Source organism: Pleurodeles waltl, chromosome 12, assembly GCF_031143425.1.
Source record: "Pleurodeles waltl isolate 20211129_DDA chromosome 12, aPleWal1.hap1.20221129, whole genome shotgun sequence".
In the NCBI taxonomy this organism is placed as follows: Eukaryota; Metazoa; Chordata; class Amphibia; order Caudata; family Salamandridae; genus Pleurodeles; species Pleurodeles waltl.
In genome coordinates, this window is record NC_090451.1 from 705,144,745 (window position 1) to 705,171,387 (window position 26,643).

The window sequence follows — 26,643 nt, forward strand, 5'->3', positions numbered from 1 at the left end:
TAGGAAGGCCTGCCATAGGGGTGACTTACAGTGACCTGGTGCAGTCACATGGTAGTGAAAGGGTGCATGCACCCTTTCACGCAGACTGCAATGGCAGGCCTGCAGAACACTGTGCATGGGCTCCCTATGGGATGCACAATACATGCTGCAGTCCATAGGGATCCGCTGGTACCCAATGCCCTGGGTACTTTGGTACCATATATTAGAGACTTACATAGGGGCACCGGTATGACAAATGTGGATTGAAAAAGGTTCCAGCAACTATGTTTAAAAGGAGAGAGCACAATCACTGGGGTCCAGGTTAGCAGGTTCCCTCTGAACACAGTCAAACACACTGACAACAGACAGAAAATTCGAGTGACCATGCCAAGAAAGAGGGTACTTTCCTACAGGTAACAAGAGTAGGGAACATTTTGAAACTTGTGTTGCCTGAGCATCAATGGGAGAGGCAGGGGCGGGTAGGCCATATGGCTCCCTAAGCTCTTCTTTGATGGGAACATCCCATTTAAAAAACATGTGTTGCTTTATTTCTGGTGGACCCTCAGTAAAATAATTCATTTGTTGTCAAAGCAATGAGTGATGTAAGACAGAATTGGGTGCAAAATGGATGTTGGAAGGGACTGCCTGCCAGTGGTGTCTGGCAAGTGGGGGGAGCATAATATTTGCCATGTGCTCACCTCATTGATTGGGTGCCCTCACACAAAAATGTACCCATGCCATGCACTGTTTCTCACTCACAAACAAACCTACACATACTCACACTTTCACAATCCTTGACCCTAACGCACAGTTACTAGTGTACAGGGGCTCTGATTTGACCCCCTGGGGTACAGGTGTTCTGCCCTAATAGTGCAGCACTTCTGTCAGAGCCTCCATAGCCCGGTGCAACTGCACCTGTTTCACCATTGATAGACACCTCTTACTTCCATTCCCTCTCATAATCCCCTCCTCACTCACTCATTCTATCATTTGCATAGCTTTACTCACTCCCTCACTATCCCTTTTCCAAACTCACTGATCAGTTCTCACTCTTTCATGCTGATTGACATTATGAAATACATTAAACGAACACACACTCAGTATCATTCTCTCTCAGCCACTCACAAACATACTTTCACTCAAACACACAGAGCAACAACACTGATCTTTCCTCACCTTTTTGCCTTTGATGGCATCTCAGCAGAGCAGGAATCCAGTGCTGGACTTTGGAACCAGCAAGCCATGATTCTCACCGAGGAGCCAGAGAGAGCAGCGGGCCAGGTTTTAAAAGACCAACCTCAACCCGCTCCCAGTTTCTTGATAGGACGGGGAGCAGAGCCCTGCTAGAAGCTGGGACAGTGCTCGGGGTCCTGCCCCTGCTGCTCTTTGTGGATCCCCATTGGCCTTGGGGATGCACAGATGTACATCGTGACAGCCCCATTTTAGCAGATATACTGAGGCATGCACAGAATATCTGTGATACAAAGAGGACTGTGTCTGTGTTAGGGGATCTTAGTTGAACTACACCCTCACATGTGCAATGAAGTCTTTCCTTACTGCGATAACGACAAACTCCCTGTTGGTCCAGAGAGACAATACTGCAACGATGCATCACCTAAACAAACAGGGAGGCACACACACCCGACATCTGTCCCTCAAATCACAGACCATCTGGAAATGACTGATAGCGAGAAACCTAACAATTAAAGCAGTACATGGTGGTGTTCAGAATACAGAAGCAGATTCCCTCTGTCATATTTTTTAAGATAACCACGACTGGGTTCTAAATAATGAAGCACTGGAGGAAAGAATGGAGCTAACCCCAAATAGACTTGTTTTCAGATTTTTCCAACTGAGGTTGTACGGGAATACCGTTTTGATCGGCTGGTCAAGTACATTTCTCTACACTCTTCCGCTGTCCCTCTTATTACGGCAGGTTTGCTCAAGTTGTACAATTTAAAGAGCAGAATGATACTGATAGGACCCAAATGGCCTAGTTAATTTGTGGTTCACGGACCTTCTTGACCTCTCCAAGCACCTCCCTAAAAGGTGCCCGTGCAGGCAGGATCTCCTTTGCAAGTTAAGAGGTCAGATTCTCCATCCCAGTCTTCTATTGCTGAGACTGGCTGTGCAGCTTCTAAATTCTTACAATATGGCCATTTAAAGCTACCAGAAGACCTTATAGATATTTTCAGAGAATCCAAGTGTCCTTCAACAAGAAACTCCCATACTTCTGAATAGAATAGGTTTTGCCGTTGGTGTATTTGATACAATTTTGATCCATTTAATTGTCATGTTTGTGTTGTTACCTTACCTGCTTCATCTAGCAAAAGCTGATATACATTATTGATCTATCAAGGTGCACCTGGTGGCCATAACCACCTCTACGAAATACCCTTGAGAAGCCTCATTCTTCAAAATTCCTGTAGCTAAGGATTTCTTAGAGGGTATTAAGAAGGTTTTCCCTTTAATTACAACTCCTTCTCTCCCATTGGAGTCTAACACTGTTTTATTTAAATTAATGGATCATCATTTTGAACCTATTCATTAGGCTTCTTTACAACACTGTACGTGTAAACATCTTTCTTAGTCGCAATGAGTTCAGCACGCAGATTGAGTGAAATCCAAACCCTGTATGCAAACAAACCATATACATGTTTTCACAATAACAGAGTTGTAATGAGAACTCTTCCTAGTTTTCTATCTAAAGTGGTCTCTGATTTCCACATTAATCAAACGATTTCTTTGCCCGCTTTTTTTTTCTGAGCCCTCCAACTTCTTTTTGTTGTTGTTTTTTTTTTAGAAATCTCTCGTCTCCCTTGATGTATCTAAGGTGGTGAAATTCTATTTTGACAAAAATAGAGGCCCAAAAAAATCAGATAGGCCTTTCATAAATTATGGGCCAGTAAGAACTGGTTTGCATAATACAAAACAATTGATAACAAAATGGGAAGTTTCTTGTGTAGCATTTGCATTTCAGTTGGCGAAGAAACGGTTACATGGTAGATCAAAGGTATGTAAGACCATGGCTCGGTTTCCATATTGTTTTACATGTACACTTAGCACTTGAATTGTATCTTAAGGTACTGACACACTGGGCCTATATGAGAGTCAGCCCCTATCCAGACATGTAGCTTTGGCAATAAGAGACGCCCATAGGCCCCCTTGACTTTCATGCCACCTAACACAAAGAGCAAACACCTAAGATGCCTTTTGCAGAAAGTTTGCGGATGAGCGGTAGCTTCCACAAAAGCTGCAATATTGGGTCCATATGGAAGAAAAATTATATATTGCCGCAGCTTAGTCCTCAAACTAGGTAAATTCAGAAAAAAATCAGGAATTTAAAATTGAATCAGATTTATATTGAGTTGCACCTGCAAGACTGGATTAGCTTCATCTGCATAGAAGACTTGTATGTTTAAATTCCAATTGCGAGAAAACACTGAGTGTTCGTACGATCTGTGGTAGGAGAACACTAACACCATGTGCGCCCTTTTGGCTTCAAATTAGCCTCATCTACATTCTGAAAGGGCATGGTGGTACCTCTGCGATCCTTTACTCTTACCCAGAAAATTGACCAATAAAGGCTCTACCAGTCTATCCAAAGTTTACTCATAATCTTCACATTTACGTTACTTAAGGGCAGCTCTCCGCACACGGAGAAAAAACGTTTCCTTCAAAGGAAAAAAAAATTCTTGATAGGGATTCAACTTTCCAATGGTTTGGCAAATCTTGTACCCCCGCACTCCATGGTGTCTTGTATTTGCATTGTTCCAAATGGTCTGTCTCAGTTTGCACTGCCAACGTTCTCATGATGGTCCCATCCAAAATACCTCATGGCGAGAGTATTGTTCCGTCAGGATTTTATTTCTCACACCATCATGAAGTAGGCATCTCTCACAGGATGGAAAGCTCATTGCGGTACTATGACTTTACCAAAAGTATCATACTACCACATCAGAAGGCTGCAGCTCAGGGAAGTTCGAACAGCCCTCAAGCCCTCGCTAATGACATCTGTTCCCATTTAGAGAATCCACTATAATTTCCCATCTGCACAAGCAAGAGGTTATGAGATCCACAATCCTATCTCTAGAACCTCAAGCCCCATGAGGTAGCTGATCGCAGGGAAACTCAATTCCAGGGCATTTCCATGGAAAATGTCGGCGCAGATGCCCTCAGCTGGTTCTTCCTACAGAAGTACGAGTGAGTCCTAGAGTACGAGCTGCTGCAAAGTGTCTGTTTCAGCTGTAGTTTCTCCCACCAGAAAAACCTCTTCACCTCATCCCAAAACAAGAAATGTTCAATTTCTACCTGCCAATTGTATGAACCCAGGATGATGGTGGTCCACAGATGGGTTCTTGGGTTCTGGGCAGTAGCAGGGAAGTCTAACTCGTTGAGTTCTGTCTGTGCGGAAGGAGGATATCCACTTTAGGGCCGGTTCTCAGATACCCAAGTGCTGAAGATTTCTGACGAGTTAGTTGTAGGATACCGTATTAAAAGCTGCGAGAGGTTGAGGAGGATGAGTGCTGCTGTTTCTTCTCAGTCGAAGATGCTTCTGATGTTATCGTGGCTGTAAAGAGGCTGTCTCCATACTGTGGTTGGCGCATTTTACCAGCAAGACGGGAAGGTGGGATGATTATGCAGGTGTAGCTGATAGTGGTGAGTGCGGGGGGAGATTGGTTCTTCCAAGGTTGCATGTGAAGTGGGGATATTGGCCTGAGGGACTCCTGAGTGGATGGTGTTCGTCAGGGCCCTGTTCAGAGGTCTCAAAAGGAGATGCAATACAAACTGAACCTGCTTTCCAGGCTTTGGGAAAAAAAAAATCCCCCACCCTACTACTGCAGAGCTTGGTAGAATGACTCCTGAGCTCACACAATATCTTATGATCACACAATATCTTCCAATAACACCAGCATCTTCCTGTGGAATCCATAGGCGTTCTAAAAGAGACGAGTCGCCTTTCAACAGGGTTTGACTGTTTAGGGAAATGGGAGCTATTTTGTATCTGGTCTGATAGAACACAAATTGAGTTCTGCCATGGCTGTTGTATTAAACCAAACTGGATAGGCATTTTTCTTGCAGCAAGTTACCCCGGTCAGCTTTTTCCCCGCATATGAATACCCTTACCAGGTTTCCTTATTAACAATTCCATTGATTAACGATTTTGTGAAATTCACTTAAAAGGTTTTTCCTCTGGCTAAGACTGTTTTCACTCAGGATATGTAATATTTTTGTGGTACAGTTTATGGGCGTTCCATTAGAGCATTTCCATAAGGCTTCCTTACACTGCTTTTTCCGGAAAGCTTCTTTGAAATCATCTAGGCCTGCTGAGTTAGTGAAATTAAACTAATGTCTTCTCTCGAGTCTCAGTACTTCCTTTCACTAAGTCTTTGTCGATGAGAAGACATCAAATCTTTCTCCTGAAATTAAGCTCTGTTTTTCATGTCTTTCCGCGTTTCACGCCCAGTCAGACAGCTTCCCTATATCAACACTATCAATTTCTAGACACTGTGTCCTGCACAGCTTTATGCTATCAAAAAGCAAAGAATGCATTGCATCAAAAAGCCAATGTTTGTTCCACAAGGGGAAACGCTGCCGCAGCCTTATTGAGAAATGTCTATGTAGCTGGAATTTGGAAAATATTAGCTTGCAAATGAGTGTATATATTCCCCATACAATATTGTTTCAGACTATAGGTCAGATACCTAGGTGTTTCTGGCCACTCTCAGGAGCCTGTGTGTTCAACATGTTCTTGTTTACAGCTTCTTGCCATCCTGTTGCTTCTCCGCTTTCTACTAGGAACAACCTTCCTACTGTAATGAAATGTTTTACAATCAACATAAGAGTTCACACTAGTGATGGAAAAGGCACTTGAAATCCTAGTTCTCCATCGTTGGGTTCTTCACCCTCCACCACGGGCTCTGCCTCAGGATGGTAAACTACTGTAACAGACCTAGGCTTACAGGAGTGCCCCAAGGAGCCTGCATCGGTCTTCCCTTCTCTGAATTTGTCATTTTTAATTTCTCTTCTTCTTTTTCCTCACTCCCCACTTTTCCCAATTTCTCGTTCCCATCTTTAATTACTGGCTTTTAAAAAAAAAATCTCATTCCTATCTTTTTAATTCCTTTTTCTGTCCTTTTCTCACTCCGTTCCTTTCTTAATGTTTCACTCCTTACTTTTCTGAATTCCATATTTCCTTTATTACTATCGTTGTTCCCTCCTTTTGCAAATAACCTTGTTTCCTCCATGTATCATTTCAGCCCATTTGTCAATCATTTGTTTTACATTTTTTTTCTTGCTGGTTTTATTTTCTATTTTTCCTTCTTCTTCCCATACAAATGATTTTTAAATTATGATTTTGTTGTCCCTCTTTTCTCAGTTTTCCATTATTTGTTCTGTTTTGCTTCACCCTTTGCTCTTGCTTTACTTGCTATTATAATTTTTGTATAACTTCTTTTGTGTCTCATCACTGAAATCTTGCATTTCACGATTACCCTTGCGAATCCTAAAAAGAGTCCTGATAAAATACTCGTCAGGCACCCTTCCCCAAAGACTTAGAAACTTAATCTGTACGCAACTCTCTACGGCTGATGTAAAGACGAGGGAACTCACAGATCCAGTCTCGTTCTGATCCTTCGTACTCTCTGTAATGAAGTTGCAGGCGTCAACACACTCTTTGATGTCCGGAGCACACTTGGCCAGATTTTTGTACAGGGTGGAGGTGATGCCAATGTCAATACAATCTGCATGGGAGAGGAGCAGTTATAGGAGATGAGATTGGCCGACGCCTCATTTTAACAGGTTACAGAAGGATATCATCAGGCAACATTCAGATCTCATTCAAAAGTGTTTATGGTCCCTAAACCAGGCTGTATGATGGTCCAGTGTCTGGAAAGGTAATCAGCATCACTGAACCAAATTCAACAGTCCCTTGATTCTTTTAATAATAATTTTTCTATCTGGTTAAAAAGTAGGTCTTAAAACATGAAAACCATTTTGATGAAATATATTCACATAACACACATTTTTAAATATGTGTATGGACATCGAAAGAAGACATGCATCTCTGATTTAGTTAAAAGTAGTTTAAGTTGCATTAAAGAGAGTCACTCCACAAAAGGTCATACTTCTAAACTACAATTCAATAAACTGATATTAGATTAAATGTCAGTTTACTTAGTTTTAATGCCCTATTCTCTTCACACCAAAATCTATACAAATGTCAATTGAATTTATCTGATGGAAAGTCTACTGTGTCTTTAACATTGTAAATTATAGTTTAAACATACTGCATGTAGCCACCTTCTGTGTTTTTATAGTAACTTTGGGCACATTCCCAATGTATGCACAGGGCTATCGACACCGTTCATATACACATTTCCTCTTTTAATACATTATTTTCCCAATACTGTGATTACTGTCTGCATGGGGGGAATCCCCGGATCTTTCATGCATCTGTTTCCTATGTAAATCTGTGTATTTGTATCTTGTGCTAAGCATGGTTCTCTGGTTTCTGAGATTGACTGCAGGCTTAATCACTTGCAAAATTAGTTATTGTATCTTTTATTTGTGTGGCATAAAGGTGTTTTTTAAAAACATTTTTTTTTTTTAGAATTGTTCGCCACTTAGATCATCTTCCATTCCTGTAATTACTACTTATATATTAAGCATACTACAAACTGAATTTAATATGTTTTCATAACCTTAACAATTCATTATTGTCAGTCAGCTACTAATAGGTTTTGTAAGCTGGCAGAATGGAGATGGGAACATTCTTCAGCTCTATCAATGTTGCCATGGCCTGTTGGGAAATCAGACTGTTATTTACTTCCTTGCAAACTCTTATATATGAATGAACTTCACATCATTAACAAGTAAGGATAATGAATGATCTTTTTAAGAAGTTTTGACACTTATTATTTTCAACTTCGCATAGTCTCAAGTTATGCATACCCATGAGAGAAGTCTTTACAAATCGTGTTCAGCGTAATGAACAGAAAATACAGTATTACTTTGTATTTACAGTTTCTTATGCCAGCAAATAATATACAGAGACACCAGATAGACACTTATAGTATGAACAGGATAAAAGAAAAACAAAAAATAGAAACAGAGTATATTTGATCTCATAAACACATATACTTCAAATGTAATAGAAAACTCTCTTCAAGAAGTCGTTGAAAGACTTCATGGTTTTATGATAGATATCAAACACGATTCTCTCATGTCTGTAGCATAAGATTAGCTTTTCCACCACTGATTAAAATATGATGAATATTTTCTCTAATTGTGTAGAATGAAGTGTCTGGCAATGGAGCTTATGTAAAACCAGATGGCGGAGTGCTGAGACAAATCAATATTTGATGTTCCAAGTACTGCATATGGGGCCTCATATGTAGCAATATAATTAATGCTTTAAAGTTCCTCCAACTAAGAGGCTTCCAAAATAGGACATAGTTGTAATGATAGGAGTGACTGAGTTTTGGCATCGAAAATATTGACGTGCCCTTTCTTTTCAAAACAATTGTTTAGAAATGTGGTGAGGACAACAACTCACATTACACTATTTTATTGTAATGTTGGCAGTGTTATTATACAGTTTAACACTTAGTGTGAATTATGGCAAAATTAACTCCTGAGTCATTTTTCAGCTGTCTGTTTCATTTTCTTCTTAGCTTGATTCAGGGGCACATCTTAAGATGGATTTGACATATACTAAGGACATGGTAAATGTTAAACCATTTGTATTGCAGAGAGTTTAGAAACGCAGGTTCGTCTCACCTTATTGTAAAAAAAGTAATTTGCATTGGGTGCCTTTTATTACATAATGATTCATACAAAATACAGCATCCCTCTACCCTCAAATAACATCTTCAATGCAACATCACCCCCCTACTTCTTTGGTCACTGTTAAACTTATGATTTCATGCACATTTGGGTTCTCTGTAATGGTGTGAGCAAGCCGGCGTTTGTATACAACTCTGCAATAGAAACACATAGCATTCATTATTATTTTTATTTTAACCAGAAAAGATCTAAAAAAGATGATATTAGAATTAACTGTCACTGCCCAGTTATGCAAATGAAAGTGAGGGAGGACAACTTGATTCCTTCCAACAAACTTTTGTTCCTGTTCCGATAAAATGCTTTACCAGTGTCTGAAACAGAGTGTACGAGAAGCTGGAATGTAACTAGTAGTGACTGGAGAAGAAACAGTAGATCCTTCCCATTACATTTATAGAATCATTTACAACTTTGTTGGTGGAATTGCTGTCTGCCACCATGTCAGACCTAAATCCTCCACCACACAGGCAGTGGAAAATCCATTAGCTTTTTTGCCAAGGCAGTGGGGGTATCAACTATTCAGGTTCTAAGAGGACCTGCCCAGCAGTTCGAGCCAGACTGTTTCTACTGGTGCCGGATCAAGGGTACTGAGGATGAAAAGTATGTGCCTCTTGCACAGTGCCTTGCCAAAGTGCTTTTTTTTAAATCTCAGAGGCAAGATGTGACCAGTTTTTGGAACACCTGAGAAAAGCACCTGGTATTAATAATTGCTCAGTTAGACAGCACAGTAGGTTGGGGAAGCATTCAAAGTTCTTTTTAGGAATGTGAGTCAGATTGACTATTTAAAAAAAGTAAGGGTTGATACCTTTGAGATAAGTGCAAGATTGGACTACAAGATCGATATTAAACTTCCCCAGCCTTTTGCTAGTAAGGAGAAACTAAGTCAGATTTCCTGAAAAGGTTCAAAAATAATTTGTGTTGGAGTTGGAACTAATGGTTTGAATTAGCAGGCTCTTTTGAAAAGTAGAGCTTCACAAAAGAGTTTAAGAGTGCAATTAAGAGCGTTATTTATTTTATCCTGAATAAATTGAGCTTTGACTGCCAAAACTTCTAGCGAGCAGTTGCATCCTGCAGATGTTGGGCAGAAAACTGGAGGTCATGTGAGAAACAGAGACTATAAACTTTACAGATATCTTTTCTCAAGAAGAAGGCAGCATCTGAGAGATAGGTGTTGCAGTGCTTGTTAAAGTGTTTGATTTTTCTTGATGGGATCTAGGTATTTGATCCCTTTTGATAAATCAAAATAATAGTTGTCAACAGAAGCATTGCCGTCTTGAGAGATGGTACTGAACCATCATGGTACTGACCTTGAAAATGTTGAATACTACCAGTATCCAAATCAGATTCATTTGAACTATCTATTGTAGACTGCCTTTGGTGTGACAATCTGAGGAAGAACAAGGCAGGTAATACAAATGTCAGAGGAATCATGTTACGGTCAGATCAGTCTACTTCTATAAGCGGTTGTCACTGAAGTGGAATGGTGTCATGGCCATGGTTGATTAAGTCTCCAAAAATGTACCTTGTTGTGAGTTAGAGCTTTCAAAACGTATTGCAGGTTGATGGGATGTAGAAGATTTTTAAGAGAAAAGTGTCCGATGGATTATTTTAATTTAGGTTAAAAGTCACAAGATTATATTTGGTCAGTTAGACGCATTACATGTACGTTCCACACACCAGAAAGATTACCAAGCCAATTCTAGTGAATCAGAAGATTTAGGAGTGCTCATTTTGTGCACATAGGTACCTTTGGGTGGACTAGAATTATTTTACCCCCTAGGATTTTCCACGATATGCTTTGATTGTATCACTGCCTACACAAAGTATGATGTTTTGGATTGCATGAGGTTGTGTGTTGAGCCATGCATCTGGACTATTCCCTCCTTGTCTGCCCTGCCTCAAAATCTGAATGAAGAGACTCACTTCTCCGTGATTGTACTAATAGAACCAACTCCCATATTCTCTAAGAACTGTTTCTTCCTTCCTGACTTTCAGAAAGCACTGAAGCTTTTTTTAAACTATAATTAAGGTTCTCCGTTTTCCATTTTTAAAGATAAATACAGACAGAAAACAATGTTTTTCCTGTCTGCGTTTATCTAAAAACAATGGAAAAATACAGGAGATTGTCCTTCTTTTGAGTCAATTTTTATACTGTCTTTCATCAATCCCAGGCTAGCAGCTGAGCAGATAGACAGTGTGGGGAGTTAAAATCAGGGTGAGATTTCCCTAAATTACAACAGGTGTCAACATCCATTTACAGTATAATGCTAATATTTACCCGTGGGTTTATTGTTATGTTATATTTGGCTGCTTAATCTGTTAAAACACGATGGACGTCAAAATGCGAGTGCACGTTTATTGGTTAAATAAATAAGGAAATATACCATTTTGCAACTTCATTTGCTCAACGTACCCAAAATAAATACGGATAAACACAGATAAGATGGCAAAAAAAAAAATATGGATAAATAGATGGACAGTTTAGAAAAATAAATACCATAAAACCGGGAGCCCTGACTATTATTCTTCACTTTTGTGTACCACCATTGGATGTGCCTGGAGCCTATTTGGTCTTGTACGGCACATGCTACAAGTTGCATAGTTACTTTGGTTAAAGAAATCGCCCTAGTTTACTGAGGAGCTGTGAAGAAAACTAATATGTTAGGGAAAATATCTTTAAATGGAAAAATAACTTCTGAAGTAGAAGTGAACATGTGTCTGCTGTTCTAGCCTTAAACAGGCACATTTTACTCTGTAGATACAATACATTAATAACGCATAAATGAGTGCCTTTTTTTGTAGCTATTGTACCTTTGCGATGGTTTCCCTTCAACAGTTCTTTACCTAGTTCTGGGGGAAAGGTTTGTGAATAACTCAGGGGTGGATTTAGATAGTCATAGCTTCCATAAGTCAAAGGTTTCTAGTCAAATAGAGATTGTTTTAAGACTGATTGCCCGCCACTATTAAGGAATGATTTACAAGTAAATCCCTTGGAAGTCCTTGAAAATATGTCGGAAAATTGCAAAACGTACCTTGTTAATCCTTCCATGGAATTTTATAGTTTTTGGTTAAATATTTTTAATAACTGACACTGTTTTTTAGATGCTCATAAAATTGTATAGTTCTGTTATTTCTCTGCCAGTGGTTCATTTGCAGCTCAAACCCCTTGCTAAAGTGTGGCATACACAGTCATAGACTGAACACATAAAGCACTGCTGGCCTACCATACTTGTCCAGGAAGGATCGCTTGAAGCCGTGCCTCTCCTTCTGCCTCTCAAACATCAGCTCACTGCGGGGCTTCTTCAGAACATACTCCTCCGCCTTCAGCATGATCCCAAAGGAGCTCCGCCGGCGTGGTCTTGGGGCATCCCAAGGATCATCGGAGGGCTCCAGGTGCATCCCCAGGTAATGAGGCAACACCACCAGGAACACCTATGGAGAAAACTCAGTGCAGTAGGGCAGCACAAAAGCAGGGATAGATATTCAAGCATGGTGACAGAAGAATCTACAGAACTTGCTTTTTAGTTGATGCAGACATTTTTAAAATGTTCTCTGCTTCACTTGAAGGCTTTCTCGCTCTTACCATCTCTATAGTCTGTACCTCTGTTGTTAACACAGATATTACAGCTCTGTAATAATTCAAGATAGCGCAAATAAAAAATACAAAATTGATTGAACGAGCAATGCAACTTACATTGCCCAGCATAGTAGTTATTGTTCTTGTGCAAAAAAATGTGTTGTCTCTAGAACTAATCACAGCTAAATTACAGAAAATATGAAAATGAATCACCAACTTAGAAGAAAGTGCACAGGTGCTAGTGTTTATAATATCTTAGTGCTCAACTTTTCTGGGACTCCACTGTTTAATAGTTAACTTCTAGAACAAGGACAATTCATTTTGTGAATTGTCATTCCATTTTCTTTGTTAGTCTTACAGAAAATTTGGTACAATAAATAGTAAATTTGAATAGCCAAACGGGCAGACGCCAATAAAATATTCACTTCACTTCCTGTGCCTGCATGGCTAGTTATTGTAAGCTCTGCAATGAACTCCTCCTTAATCCTTAGTCCATATGGCTTGTGTTTGGGCAGACTCTACAGGATAGAGAAGCCCACACCAAACACTGTCTTGTATCAGCTGTAGATATGTACGCTCCTAGGGATAACAGACTCCCTCATCTAAGAACAATTTTATTCCTGAGTGTTTACGACAGCAGAGAAATTGCTCAACTCCACACTTCATGCGTATTCCTTACACGTTTGATCTTTTCAGACATGTTGTGCGTGTTCGGAGTCCTCAGGGAGACATTCAGAACTATCACACAGTTCAGGACAACCAGCGTGGACACAGACATGACAAATATTAGGTACCTGCCAGGAGAAGGATGGTCTGAATTATAGACTGCAACTGTACACATAAATCAGTTTACTCATTAACAGAACTCACTGAATCACATAATGCAAAGCGCGTGGGAGGGCACAAGGCTGGACCGGCAGTGTTTCAAAGGTAATAGTGTGCGAGTGACATTCAGAACATCTTAGAGAGGCATAAATGCTGACCTGGTGTAATGATATTTGTGTTTTGACCACTGACTCCACATTGCATTTAGCCTAGCACCACACCGTCACATTAGTGACCACCAGCTTTATTTTGCCTATTGACTTTATTTTGGCATTAGCCACCGCCATGTTAAAAGCTGCAAGTATTTTTCCATGCTCATGCTATGCAATGCGTGTTTTGCTCATGTTTTTATTCTGCGTGTTCTTTCTCACCAATGGCTTAGGCTGATGAGAATGTACTAGGATGATGTTTATGGTACGGCAGGTAACGCTTTTGTTTTGAGAGAGGGCACCTTGGGATCTTGGCCAATTCTGACGTGCTCCTTTCAAAACTAACAGAAGTAGCCAGCATTTCTGAATAACAAGGAGGGAGTGGGGGAGGTTTTCTAGAACTCTCCCCTCTGGCTTGTTTAAAGTATATAAGAGACCCAGGATTGACAGTGGGAGATCCAGCGACTTCGGTCAGGATTTTGACGTCGAAAGCCTGACACCCTAGAAGGGTAGATAGATCTCTCTCTCTCTCCCTCTCCCTGTCCCTCTCCCCCTCTCCCTCTCTCTCCCTCTCCCTCCCTCTCCCTCTCCCTCTCTCCCCCTCCCCCTCTCTCTCCCTCCACTTCCCCCTACCCCCCCCTCTCCCTCCCCCTCTCCCTCTCCTGCAGCCGATCTTGGAGTCTACGGCTTGAAGTTAGTGAGAGAAAGAAGAAGCACCGGATAGGCCCCATGGTATGTATGTATATATATATATATATATATATATATATATATATATATATATATATATATATATATAAATATAGGTATCTGTATTTTTGCATGTATATATTTGCTGTTTATAGATTGAATATTCTTTGTACATGTTCTCACTTTATTGTTGGCCTTCCATTACGAGCCTTGCAAAGTGATTTAATAAATGTCTTCTTAAAATTAAGAGGTACATTCCAGAGATTCTTTTTGGACTCTTTTCAGTGTGTGTGTATTTTTGGTTCGGTCAGCAGTGAAGCAAAACACCTGCCAATTTTGCAATCTCATGTAGAGGACAGAACACACTTGAGAATCCTGGAAACCACAGATAATTGAATGTTGAGCAATTAATTATGCAGTTTTAGTTAATGAAGCCACAGAATTTTGTACGGAGACAGCAACCAATTTCCTGATCATTTTAGATGTCCCAAGGAAACCCCAATATTAACTGAGAATCACCAAATTTAATCTTGATATCCTCATTTAAGCGTAATCGTTTTACAAGATTTTGGACGGAAATTGTCTACCAGCTTCTTTATTTGCCCAAATTCTGGAATTTTTGAGAAGTACCCAGCCTCTGTCCCACCAAAATATCGCTTGACAATGATGCACTTTGTTTATTTTTTGTTTGTTTGCCGGCACATTACATTGCTTCGACCAATGGCCCAGTGTGAGATCTTTATGACGGGTAGACCAGGTTTTCTGTTTATTTACAATATTAGTGTGGGTCGTTTCTTAGGTGGAATGAAGAAAACAATTTGAAGCAGATTTTAATTAATGGTATTAATAACCAAAGTAAGTTGTAAGGCTGAATCTATATATCTAAAAGCAATTGTTTATTGTAAGATTTTATATTTGTAAAACCTTTTATCTGGGTTTTTATGGTTAATTTTTAACCAAAAATAAACATAGTGATTAAACGACCTGAGAATCGTATTGTTTCACAAAATAAAATCAATGCTATGAAGTTTAGCATCCCATAGAAAAGCCTCTATTGACTTTTGAAAATCTGGAAATATTGTTTAGCGGAGCTGACCAACAGGACAATCTTTAAGAGCAGAGCCAGTGTTTGCCTGTGAATCTTAGAATCTTAAAGAGGAGTACTGCAGCCTGAGACCACTGGGATCTGACAGATGCATTGCAGCCTGGGACCACTGGGATCTGACAGATGCACTGCAACCTGAGACCACTGGGATCTGACAGATGCACTGCAGCCTAAGACCGCTGGGATCTGACAGGGATGCACCGCAGCCTGAGACCACTGGGATCTGGCAGAGATGCACTGCAGCCTGAGACCGCTGGAATCTGACAGATGTACATTGCAGCCTGAGACCGCTGGAATCTGACAGATATACACTGCAGCATGAGACCACTGGAATCTGACAGATGCACCGCAGCCTGAGACCACTGGAATCTGACAGATGCACCGCAGCCTGAGACCACTGGGATGTGACAGAGATGCCCTGCAGCCTGAGACCGCTGGGATCTGACAGATGCACTGCAGCCTGAGACTGCTGGAATCTGACAGAGATGCCCTGCAGCCTGAGACCGCTGGGATCTGACAGATGCACTGCAGCCTGAAACCGATAGGATCTGACAGAGATGCCCTGCAGCCTTTAGACCGCTGTGATCTGACAGAGATGCACTGCAGCCTGAGATCGCTGGAATCTGACAGAGATGCACCGCAGCCTGAGACCGCTGGGATCTGACAGAGATGCACCGCAGCCTGAGACCGCTGGAATCTGACAGAGATGCACCGCAGCCTGAGACCGCTGGGATCTGACAGAGATGCACTGCAGCCTGAGATCGCTGGAATCTGACAGAGATGCACCGCAGCCTGAGACCGCTGGGATCTGACAGAGATGCACCGCAGCCTGAGATCGCTGGAATCTGACAGAGATGCACCGCAGCCTGAGATCGCTGGAATCTGACAGAGATGCACCGCAGCCTGAGACCGCTGGGACCTGACAGAGATGCACCGCAGCCTGAGACCGCTGGGACCTGACAGAGATGCACCGCAGCCTGAGACCGCTGGAATCTGACAGAGATGCACTGCAGCCTGAGACCGCTGGGATCTGACAGAGATGCACTGCAGCCTGAGACTGCTGGAATCTGAGAGATGCACTGCGGCCTGAGACTGCTGGAGTCTGACAGAGATGCACTGCAGCCTGAGACTGCTGGAATCTGAGAGATGCACTGCAGCCTGAGACTGCTGGAATCTGAGAGATGCACTGCAGCCTGAGACTGCTGGGATCTGACAGAGATGCACTGCAGCCTGAAATCGATAGGATCTGACAGAGATGCCCTGCAGCCTTTAGACCGCTGAGATCTGACAGAGATGCACTACAGCCTGAGACCGCTGGAATCTGACAGAGATGCACCGCAGCCTGAGACCACTGGGATCTGACAGAGATGCACTGCAGCCTCAGACTGCTGGAATCTGAGAGATGCACCGCAGCCTGAGGCCACTGGGATCTGACAGAGATGCACTGCTAACCTGAAGACCGACAGAAAGGGATGCCATACTGAGGCTGTCTCGAGGCCCGGCTAAGGGCAGAATATTGTTATTGATCAGTGGTTCCCGACCTATTATGCAGGTACTGAAGGGAATCTGCGAAACTTCCTCATGGTGTCCATGACTGCTTAGAAAATGTAATAATATTAACAGATTAATAAAGTGTATATAAATATTGTGGCTGAATGTACAATTGGCATTTTTAAAACGTACTGTAAATTTCAAGGAATTTGAATATGGGGGCTAAAAATTAAACTAGTGTCCTTAGATTGATTTGCGGGCGCAATGCAGGTGCAACAAATATAATATAGTTTGGACGATGTGATGCGTCAGTTGCTTATAGAAAATCTCCAACCTTCCTATTAGATTTATTTATTTGCAAATTAAATAAAATGAGTTATTGTTTGTGTATGTGTTTGATGGAATGCATGTTTCTGTATTTTGTGTGTGTTGTTTTACATTTCAAATCATGAACGGTGTTTGGGCCGGGCTCCCCGGTTTCCAGTAATGACTCAGTGAAGGGGGTCCTCGGATTCCAATAATGTTCAGTGGGGGTCCCAGTAATGATAAAGTCAGGATCCACAGAAGTCAGAAGGTTGGGAACCACTGTTATAGATGTCTATGGGGTTTGGTAGCATATCCACAGTCATGTCTCAAAACCGCAGCATCAGACAGACCCCTGGGTTTCAAGTGTGGGACCTCTGAAAGTTGTTGTTTGTGGTGATCAATGCGCCATGAAAATGCAGTGTGCCAAGGTGCTGTGGCTGGAGCTGGGCAGTAACTAAGGCATTGCAGGGTTTGGTAAGGAATATCAGCTTGGCATGCACACACCGGCCACAGCCCTTACTTGCCAATGAGTGGTACGCTGAGGGAGGTTTCTGGAACCTTTTGTGCAATCAGAAAGAGGAAAACAGTCTGTGCCAAGAGCACAGAGATAGACACTGTACACTTCTGACCTCCAGCTGGCAATGAGAAGAAGGAAAAACATGGGGAATTTAGGAAATATACTGAACAGTGATAAGATAAAACACATGCATACACATCCCCCCTTTCTCCTTCCACCCTGACCACATGCAAGCCATCTAGGTACCACCTGATGGCCCTATGCCACAAAGAAAGGGAAGGCACACACTGAGCAGAGATGGCAGAAGATAGCACACTGTCCAACAAAATTGTCTGCTCCGAACAGGCAGTAGAGACAGCCAATTACAAAAATAAGCCATTGTGGACATTTGGAGGTAGTGACTGTTTGAAGAGCATCCCTAGAGGAGCAGATAGTCTCAGTGGGGGGGTGCTTCTTAACCTTTGTAAAAACTCTGCAAGAAAGCTGTTCAGAGCTGTAGAAACCCAGCCTTGGGTGGAACACTATGCCTTGAATCGAGGTAAACTTTCAGGGTGGGGCTCTCTTCGAGGATGACAGTTTGAGGCAGACATAGAATTTGGATGGGGTGGTTCGTAACCTACCAAAAATTAAGACAGGCGGTAGAAAAGCAATTGTCCTATTTGCGGTCAGTTTGTCAATATGAGGAGCGCTAAAGCCTTGTTCCCTTGCACAAGGTAAAATAGAGTCCCTTCAGTAGCCACTGTCTCAACATGTTTCAAGTACACGTGAAAAACTGTCTCTTGGAAAGATTCAAATAGGAGGAAAAAGCAGGAAATGATAAAAAAGAAACATCTAGGAAAGGTGAAACTTGATTGAGGATTACAGAAGAAAGGTGCCAGATACTGAACAGCCCTTCAGGAGCTGAGAAGGAACTGGAATATCGAAGAATTCTTAATATCCTAATAGTAATTCGACAAATCTCTAAAATTTCTAGATAAAAAACTGAAAAACTATAAAAATTCGGGGGGAAAATATTGAAAGAGTGGGGGTGAACCTAACTAAAAAACAGTTTTCGGCTGCATTGCAGCACATTCCCAATATTTTCTGCTTTTATACTCTCCATACAGGAAGAATGAGTCACATGAAATGGATCCACCCTTTTGGATTGGGGAATCTAGTAAGGAGAGAAAGGAAGGTACTCTGAAAGACTCATTTTGATTTTGGAAGAAGGGCATCTGAGTAAGGACACTCAAGTCCCAACATCAGTGTGAGAGGAAAAGCCAACACGACGGCTAAACCCACTGCTACCAAGACTTGTCATGTGGCACACTGCACTGAAATTAGCAGCATGACCAACCCACTAACACTGTCTGGGACGCTGCTTGGTAATAATGGGTTCTCCCATTGCCACATGCAAAAAGCAACCATGGGAGGATGCAGAATGTGAATGACACTCAAACAGACCAATCGCTGAAGAGGGCTGACCCGAATCCCCCTCTATGTATGCTAATGTTGTATGTATTTTTTCTTTTAGAGAAGTATTTTTATTACAAATGCTTGATGAATAGTTATTGATAATCATAATGGGTGTAAAAGGTATTTTAATTCAGACACAGCTTCCTGTCTACTGTATTAAGCATAAGGAATATGACAAGGCAGCCACCAAACTATGTGAAATCCTATGACAAGGTAAAACTTTGTGCAACCCTTCTAAAACAGCTTAACAAGAATTCCCATACTGCACACCTTCTTTCAAGGTTTGTCAGGAGTTTACCAACATCAAACCCCTTGCCTGCTACAGTAATTTGTGAGAGTCCACCAAACGTAACACGTTTCTGCAGGCTTTCACAGTGTAATAACAATCCACATCTGCTTTTCACATTAAATAGGTCAAGCCTATTGTCTTTGTCATAACCTTTCATAACGAGCAAATCAGGCTTATGACATATAATCACTTTTCCCAATTAACCATTAAGGCTTCTTGCCCTGATCATCGACTTGTCACCATAACCAACTCCAAGCAGTTTATTGACTATAATAATATAGGGACTATTTTTTTCAGAGGAAGCACACACCATCTGCTTGGTCGAGGAAGATCAAGATGTGGGTGGAGCCTAAGGTCTTTATGTGGTGATTACATAAGGTCTTGTAAGGTGTGTGGGATCCGAAACATGGAAATAGTGTCTTTTGAGATGCACCCTTCTGAAAAGTAAATAATTTGTTATTTCAACACATACATATAGTCTGGTAGGAAGACCCTCTCCTCTGAAGTAACGACCAAGCAGAAATAGGTCATGTTGGAAATAAAATTTGCGGGTGTTACTTTGACCCAATTTACACATGTTATGGATTGGATGAGAAACATCCTCTGAAAGGCTTTTGCACTCATTCTTCCACAACAAACGCTGTTGCCATTGCATTGATCTGTGCTGCAGGGTTTCCTGATCGGAACCATTCCACAGACCAACCACCTGGGCTTGTAATGCTTTGGTATTTACTCACAAGCTTAGGAATCTGCAGTTACAAGTATCCATCAGAAAAACAAATTACTTACTTTTGGTAATGCTCTGTCTGCTGGATACTCTTTCTAACCACGGATACATGTATACCATACATACAAAGAAATAAGTTGAACGCTGTGTGTTTTGGTATGTTAACTCTGCCATGTATAATATACTGCTGAAATCATCCTGCTGTGCCAAGACCTGATATCTCGGATATTGTTGAACACACCAATTCAATCTTTCATTCTGCCCAGCCATTTGAGGAAGATACGATGGTGGCGAGGTGCACCTACATATGCATCTCCCAACACAAGACAGACCAGAATTGTGAAATCGAGTGGGATCCGCTGTCAGTAATGAAAACCTATGGAACAGACAGCAAACTAATATGTTGTGAAAAAAACATGCTAATTCTTTACATGTTTATGTTGCACAGTCGCCGGTTAACAGCATCAGTTCATGCGTGCTGCCAGTGGCTCCACTTCAGAGGGAGATTTGCGGGTGCTGGAACAGCACCAACCACACTGCTCCGCTGCCTCACAGCTTGCCATCCAAGCAAACCTCTGCGCCTTAGCACCTGCCTGGAGGAGCACCTTGTCGAAATCGCATTGCCCGCAATAAGACTCCTCTTACTCTTCTGGAGCCCCAGTTCCCTCATCAAGGCAGGAAGCATTGGCAGTTGAAGACACAGCTGTTTGGGAACCAGTGACTGGGAATGGGTTTCAGAGTCAGATAACTTTTTCAAAGAAGACTAAGCATAGTCTGCACAGGCATAATTACTGCCCTACAGTGACATCTAGTGGTGGAGGCCTTTATCGCAAACTAAATCTGAACTTTTGCAAACTAAATCTAAATCTTTGAAGGTTATTTCTTCCAAAGAAATCATGGCTTCTGTGAAATTGCACAATAAAGAACATCAGTAATATCCAATAGTTCTTTACTCTTATTAATATGTACACAGGCTGAAAATCTAATACCTTGTGCACAATTTACATTATTAATATATATGCATGTGTAATCATTTAGGAATCCGTTCTTTCCATCTCAGGAACTTTTAGCGGAACAAATAATCCAATTTTTAGGAGCAACCAAGACTTCAGAGTTAAAAATAAATTAGAAAAAATTGTTTATGTTCAGTCACAAATGGCTTTAAGCTTCTTCTCTGTAAAACAAAATGTCCCCAGCATTAGGAAGCAATTGGCCTTGATAGTTGAAATCCAGCATCCATTCAGTGAGGTCCTGGCAGCAAGACTGTATCACTTAGGATGCCATCCTGAGGACAGTTATATCTGAGGATACAAAGTGCCTCCTATCTTGCTAGATATGCAAGAGTTTGTGGCCTGCTGGGATTTGTAGTTCACTGCCCATGCTCTGCCATACAGTGCGTTCTCAACATGTACAATCTCAATTTAGTCCACGCCATCACTATGTGATGACGACCAGAATTTCCTTTTCAGAAATCCACTCAGTGCAAGTGGGTTTAATGTTCTGCTTTCTCGCATCCAACCACACTAAGAGGGAGACTTACCTTCAAACCAGCATCCTGACACTATGCAGGCATGGGGGCGCGCTTGACTTGCCCTCATTTCCTAATGGGCACAACTGCTAAAATTAGTACAGTTACCGTTCCCCATCTCTGAGCAGAACTATGGGCCTGATTTAACGTTTGGCGGACGGGTTACTCCAACTCAAACGTGATGAATATCCTGTCCGCCATATAACGATCCCCGTAGGATATAATGGGATCATAATACGGTGGATGGGCTATCCGTCACATTGGTGATAGAGTGACCCCATCTGCCAAACTCTAAATCAGGCCGTAAATGACCAAGTCAGCCTCTCCTTGAGAAGCCCACTGCTTCAACTCTTTGGTCATAGTGGCCTGGTAGAAGGCCCAGGTTACTAGAGACACCTTGGAGGACTGTGCCTTGAAGAAAGCTCAGCGACAGGCAGATGCATCTGATTGTCCACTGGACCGACTCACCTTTGGCGGGCAGGAAGAAGACCAGCACCACGAGGGAGGAGATGAGCACGCACGGCACGATGATGTTAATGATGTAGAACAGGGGCTTCCGCTGAATGATCAGGTTGAAGAGGATCTCCTGGTACTCCAGGTCATCCGGAGAGAAGTTTTTGTTGATGACTTTCTTGGCCGGGCGATGCTTTATGGCCCACTCGCCATTCTCTGCGAAGGTGGACAGGAGAATTAGAAGGACATAGAAAGGACTGATCTTCAATAAATAGACATGCCAAAGCATTGCTCTAGAGGCCTTCTGTGTTTTATGTTAACCACTTCATAAGCAGATGTTTGGAAGATGGAGGCCTTATCTTGCACTTTAGGACATCTCTCTGTTGGTAGTCTGGGCTGTTTCTTTCAAATTAGAAATCCATTCCCTGGTTATAAGAGAGCCGGGTGCCCTCTCCGGGCTATGCCCAGTCCCCGCTATGCTCCCTTCTGTAACAAGCTGCATCAACCCCTCCACAGACTTCTCCGTGCACACTAAGGTAACCAGCTAGAGGTGAGCCTTGGATTCCCTATGCCATTAGGAAAGAAAGTGTTTAACAATTATTTATAAGTGTTTTGCAGACATACACAAGTGTGTTTGTGTCCAAGAGAGGGATTTGGGATTTGCATGCACCAAGGTGTATTTTCCAGCTGAAAACACATTCTTGTTTCCACACCTTCTGGAAAAAGGATGCCACTCAACAATGGGCACATTCAGTTTATTTGTCAAACGCAGAGTGAGTGCTGGCATGAGGGGAGACTATGACATTACAGTCCCATCCTCCAAGAGCCCCTGTGGGCCTTCATTATTTCTCCTTGTGATATGGAAAGTCATTCTTGCAGAAACCGCAACACAACTAATGCGGCAGAAGTCCACCTGTTGGCCTCTCACCTGTAAAGGCTTCCGGGTCTATATCCACCCACTCAATGGGCAACTGTGAGTCTGGATCCAGTGTCAGCTGCATATCGATTTCACTGGCGCTGTACGTCTGGGACCTAGAAGAAGTAACAGGAAGAAACTGAGCAAAGACTCTTACTGGGAAGCAGTAGCTAGGCCATGGGATCTGGAGCAAACCCAGAACACTGCAGCTGTTCAAGAATCGATTGGATGGTGGTTTTCATCTGTGTACTGCACAGAGTCTCCCCAGGTGATCAGGAACACTTAGAATATTCTTTGGGGGAACACTCTGTAAGGTAGCTGGGACCAGAACCATCCATATGATGGTGAGAACTGCCTGAGAATTGTTCTGTAGGCCATCAACAGTGCATACCCTTTGGTGCTGTGAGAAAAGGACTCAGCAGCACTTGTAGGTAGCTACCAACTATAGGGCTTATTCACAATGATAAATTTACACTTGAGTAAATCATCATGTGTGAATTTACTCTTACACTTTGTAGTAAATATCCTACAGTTTGAATTAAACATTTAATTGATTTAAAGCTATTTTGCTAATGATTTAATTTAAATAATCTCACCTAAAGTAAAATGTTTATAGTTATTTATTATGTATCACAAATTACCAAAAGTTATGAATAGTATTACTTTAAATTATTTTAACTTTAAAAAAAATAAACCTACATTTATTTTTAAATAAAAAAAAAACATGTCAAAATAAATTAATTTGTTTTAACAATATTGCCGATTGGGGTTTTATTTTAAGTCGCTGCCCCATTAGAATGGCTCTGGAAACTTTTCGAGCAGTACCTGTGCGCGTCGGTAGAGGACATGGTTCAGCTCGGCGGCATCTACGATGAAGTGCATGCATGGTGCCTACAGCGGTGCCCTCAACGCACTATCATTTATTTCGGCGGCAGTCAGCACAGATCCGAAAAGGGAGATAGTTCCAGTAATTTTTGTGACTGACTTATATTCGGCATTTTATTGAGCTCAGTTTTCAGGCTTTGTCTCCCATTGTGTGTATGATTTCCGTTAACAAAATCATGGGGTTTAAGCCCTGTGGTTCCTGTTCAAGTTTTCCTCTGCCTAAAGACATTGAAGGCCACACCACATGTACAAAGATCCGGTATTCCGACTCGCAAACTGCGAGTCTTAGCGACTTGCAATTTGCGAATCGCAAAACCGGATGTACAACAATGTACTTTACACTGTTTGCAATTCCCAATGGGGTCGCAAATGACCTACCTCATGAATATTCATGAGGTAGGTCGCAATTTGTGACCCCATTGGGAATGGCTGCCCTCACAGGGATGGTGGCCTGCTGGAGACAGCAGACCACCATGTCTGTGATTGCTTTTAAATAAAGCTTTTTTTTTTTTTTAAATGCAGCACGTTTTCCTTAAAGGAAAACGAGAGGCATTTCAAATTCAAAAATGTAAAGTTTTCTTTTCATTTTTTTTCAGAGCGGTCAGTGGTCTGTAGGACCACTGCCTGCTCTGAAAAAATATTTTCGCCTCCATTCACAAAGGGGAAGGGGTACCATGGGGACCCCTTCCCGTTTGCTAATGGGTTAGCACCAGTTTCAAACTGGTGCTAACTGCAATTGTTTTGTGACCGCATTCGCGATCACAAAACAATCATGCATACCATTAGGATACGGTATTAGGAAGGGACGCCCTTGACACGCCCCTTCCTAATACCGAATTGCAAAATCCAAACTGCGATTCGGTAACAAGTTACCAAAATGTAGTTTGGGCTTTGTGCATCCCAAAAAAACATTTTTCAAGTTGCAAACGGGACGATTCTGTGAATCGTTCTGTTTGTGACTCGAAAAATGCTCCGTACATATGCTCCTAAATAAGAGAAGACTTACTACTGGTAACTGCTACCATGGCACCAAAAGGCTCAGGACTTCATTTGCCTCCAATACACCGTGAGAAGCTGTCTGCTGCTACTGACGATTATCAAACCAGGGTCTCATGAAATCAGTGAGCGATAGCCTGCTGCTAGAGATGTTTACCAAACAGCTTCTCTTTTGTGCATCCTCAAGTACTCTAAGAGATCAGCCTTACCACTAACTGTGATTACCCCTGTGTCAAATATGCGTAGTAAGCAGATATTCTGATAACCATTGTAGCGTTTACCACAGCCCTGGAGCACGCATATAAACGATGCCACACACTGGAGTTGCAGTTGAACCTGACTTTATTCTCCAACATCCATTCACACATATCCCATTACATCATACTTCCTAAAACCACACCCTGACACCTTCCCTCATATCACGTGGTTCCTGTTTAAAGTCTGCCCAGAACCCCAAGGGTCCTAGTGCTCATACAGCCATGGTTACCAAAATCTTCCACTGCTTCAAGAATATAAAGAGACCTATCACTATGAAAAATTACCAAAGCGCCTGAGCCTTCCACTGCCTTGGCAAAGGTATTCACAAGAAACAGGAATGAAGGAGTTAACCGGTGGGGCTGCAAATAAATGCAACAAAAACACCATTGACACAGTGCCGGCCTTACCTGAAGGACAGGGAGCAGTTCTGCCAGTCGAACGGGAAGTACGTCACCACGATGCTGCAGGTACTCCGGTAGATAGCGGGCGGGAGCCAGTACATGGCGCCGCTCTCGTAGACCAGCACGTTGGCATAGTAGGCGACTCCAAAATTCCCATCGATGCTGAGAGTGGTGAGGAGAAGAGCATAAGAATTGTTTCTTTGAGCTTTTATTTTAAGTCCCTGACTCTTTAGTGTGCTACGGGGGGTGTTGTGATACCAGTGATTGTGGTGTTCGGCTTATACTGTTTCTTTTTTTTGGCAGTAGTAACTTACACTCATAAATATGGGGACATGTATTTCTACACCACTGAGGAACTTTACACTCTGAGTTTGTGAGCGGCCAAAAGTAGTTGTTACTCAAAAGTGTCAGAGTTAATTACACGCGTGCATTAATGAGAAGTTCAGGTTACCTTTGTGAATAGCCCAAAAAGTGTTTAAAGGAGATCACATTGAATCAACATGGGTAAGTGCATGCCTGGGTGTACAAGAAGTACCAAGTAGCTGCTCACTTGTTCTCCAGGATGATATCCGGGAGCCACACCATGTCATAGGGGACTCGAATTACTTCGACGCCATGGTACTCCGATTTATTCCAGGCCAAGCGATAGTCCTCCCACTGCTGAAGAAAGCCAGAAATACACAAGGAGTTACTGGCAATTAAGACAACCCTCCATTTCTCTGCCAACAAAGTACTACGCTCGAGAAACATCATATCCTGCCCAAATGAATCGCATTGGGGTGACCCTTGTCTGATGCATATTGTAAAGATTCACTCTAGTGCTTTGGTAAGCAAACCACACAGGCTCAGATGAATGAATACGTAAGCTAGGTAGAGAGTAGCACAGGGAACTAAACGTACCCTGGCTGTTCATTTGTGCCTCAGGCAGCTTTGCCCAAAGACGATACTCAATATTGTGACACACTAAACACCAGGTCCAGTGTGTTACCAAAAGTGACACCAACACTTCTGCCTCTTGCCAGAAGTGAAACCAGCACACTTATCCCTTATTATTACTGGAATAAACTCCTATGTTTTAAGCCAACAGGTTTTGAATAATAGGACTCCCTTATGAGTTGTTCCCCAAGTTTATTTTACTACTCACAACAAACACTGTGATGGGAGAAGGAACAGACTGCCAGCACATCAGTACAAGCTCTCCCAATGCATTGTGGTAGTTGCAGTTTAGAGTGTTTTTGCATCACAGGTATAG

General features: G+C 42.0%; 1 protein-coding gene across 2 annotated transcripts in view; it reads right to left on the bottom strand.

Moving 5' to 3' along the window:
* Positions 1 to 26,643, bottom strand: part of CHRNE (cholinergic receptor nicotinic epsilon subunit) — a 42,974-nt gene that overhangs the window by 1,370 nt on the left and 14,961 nt on the right. Inside the window, exons 4-11 of one of the 2 annotated variants that reach the window (XM_069215668.1) lie at positions 25,942 to 26,048; positions 25,398 to 25,553; positions 22,864 to 22,967; positions 21,951 to 22,151; positions 17,487 to 17,601; positions 13,080 to 13,194; positions 12,048 to 12,255; positions 6,592 to 6,722 (exon numbers count right to left, since the gene is read on the bottom strand). In XM_069215668.1, the coding sequence (XP_069071769.1) occupies positions 6,592 to 6,722; positions 12,048 to 12,255; positions 13,080 to 13,194; positions 17,487 to 17,601; positions 21,951 to 22,151; positions 22,864 to 22,967; positions 25,398 to 25,553; positions 25,942 to 26,048 (1,137 nt within the window). Of the gene's footprint in view, positions 1 to 6,591; positions 6,723 to 12,047; positions 12,256 to 13,079; positions 13,195 to 17,486; positions 17,602 to 21,950; positions 22,152 to 22,863; positions 22,968 to 25,397; positions 25,554 to 25,941; positions 26,052 to 26,643 lie in introns of both variants that reach the window. The other variant, XM_069215667.1, reaches the window with a different exon arrangement.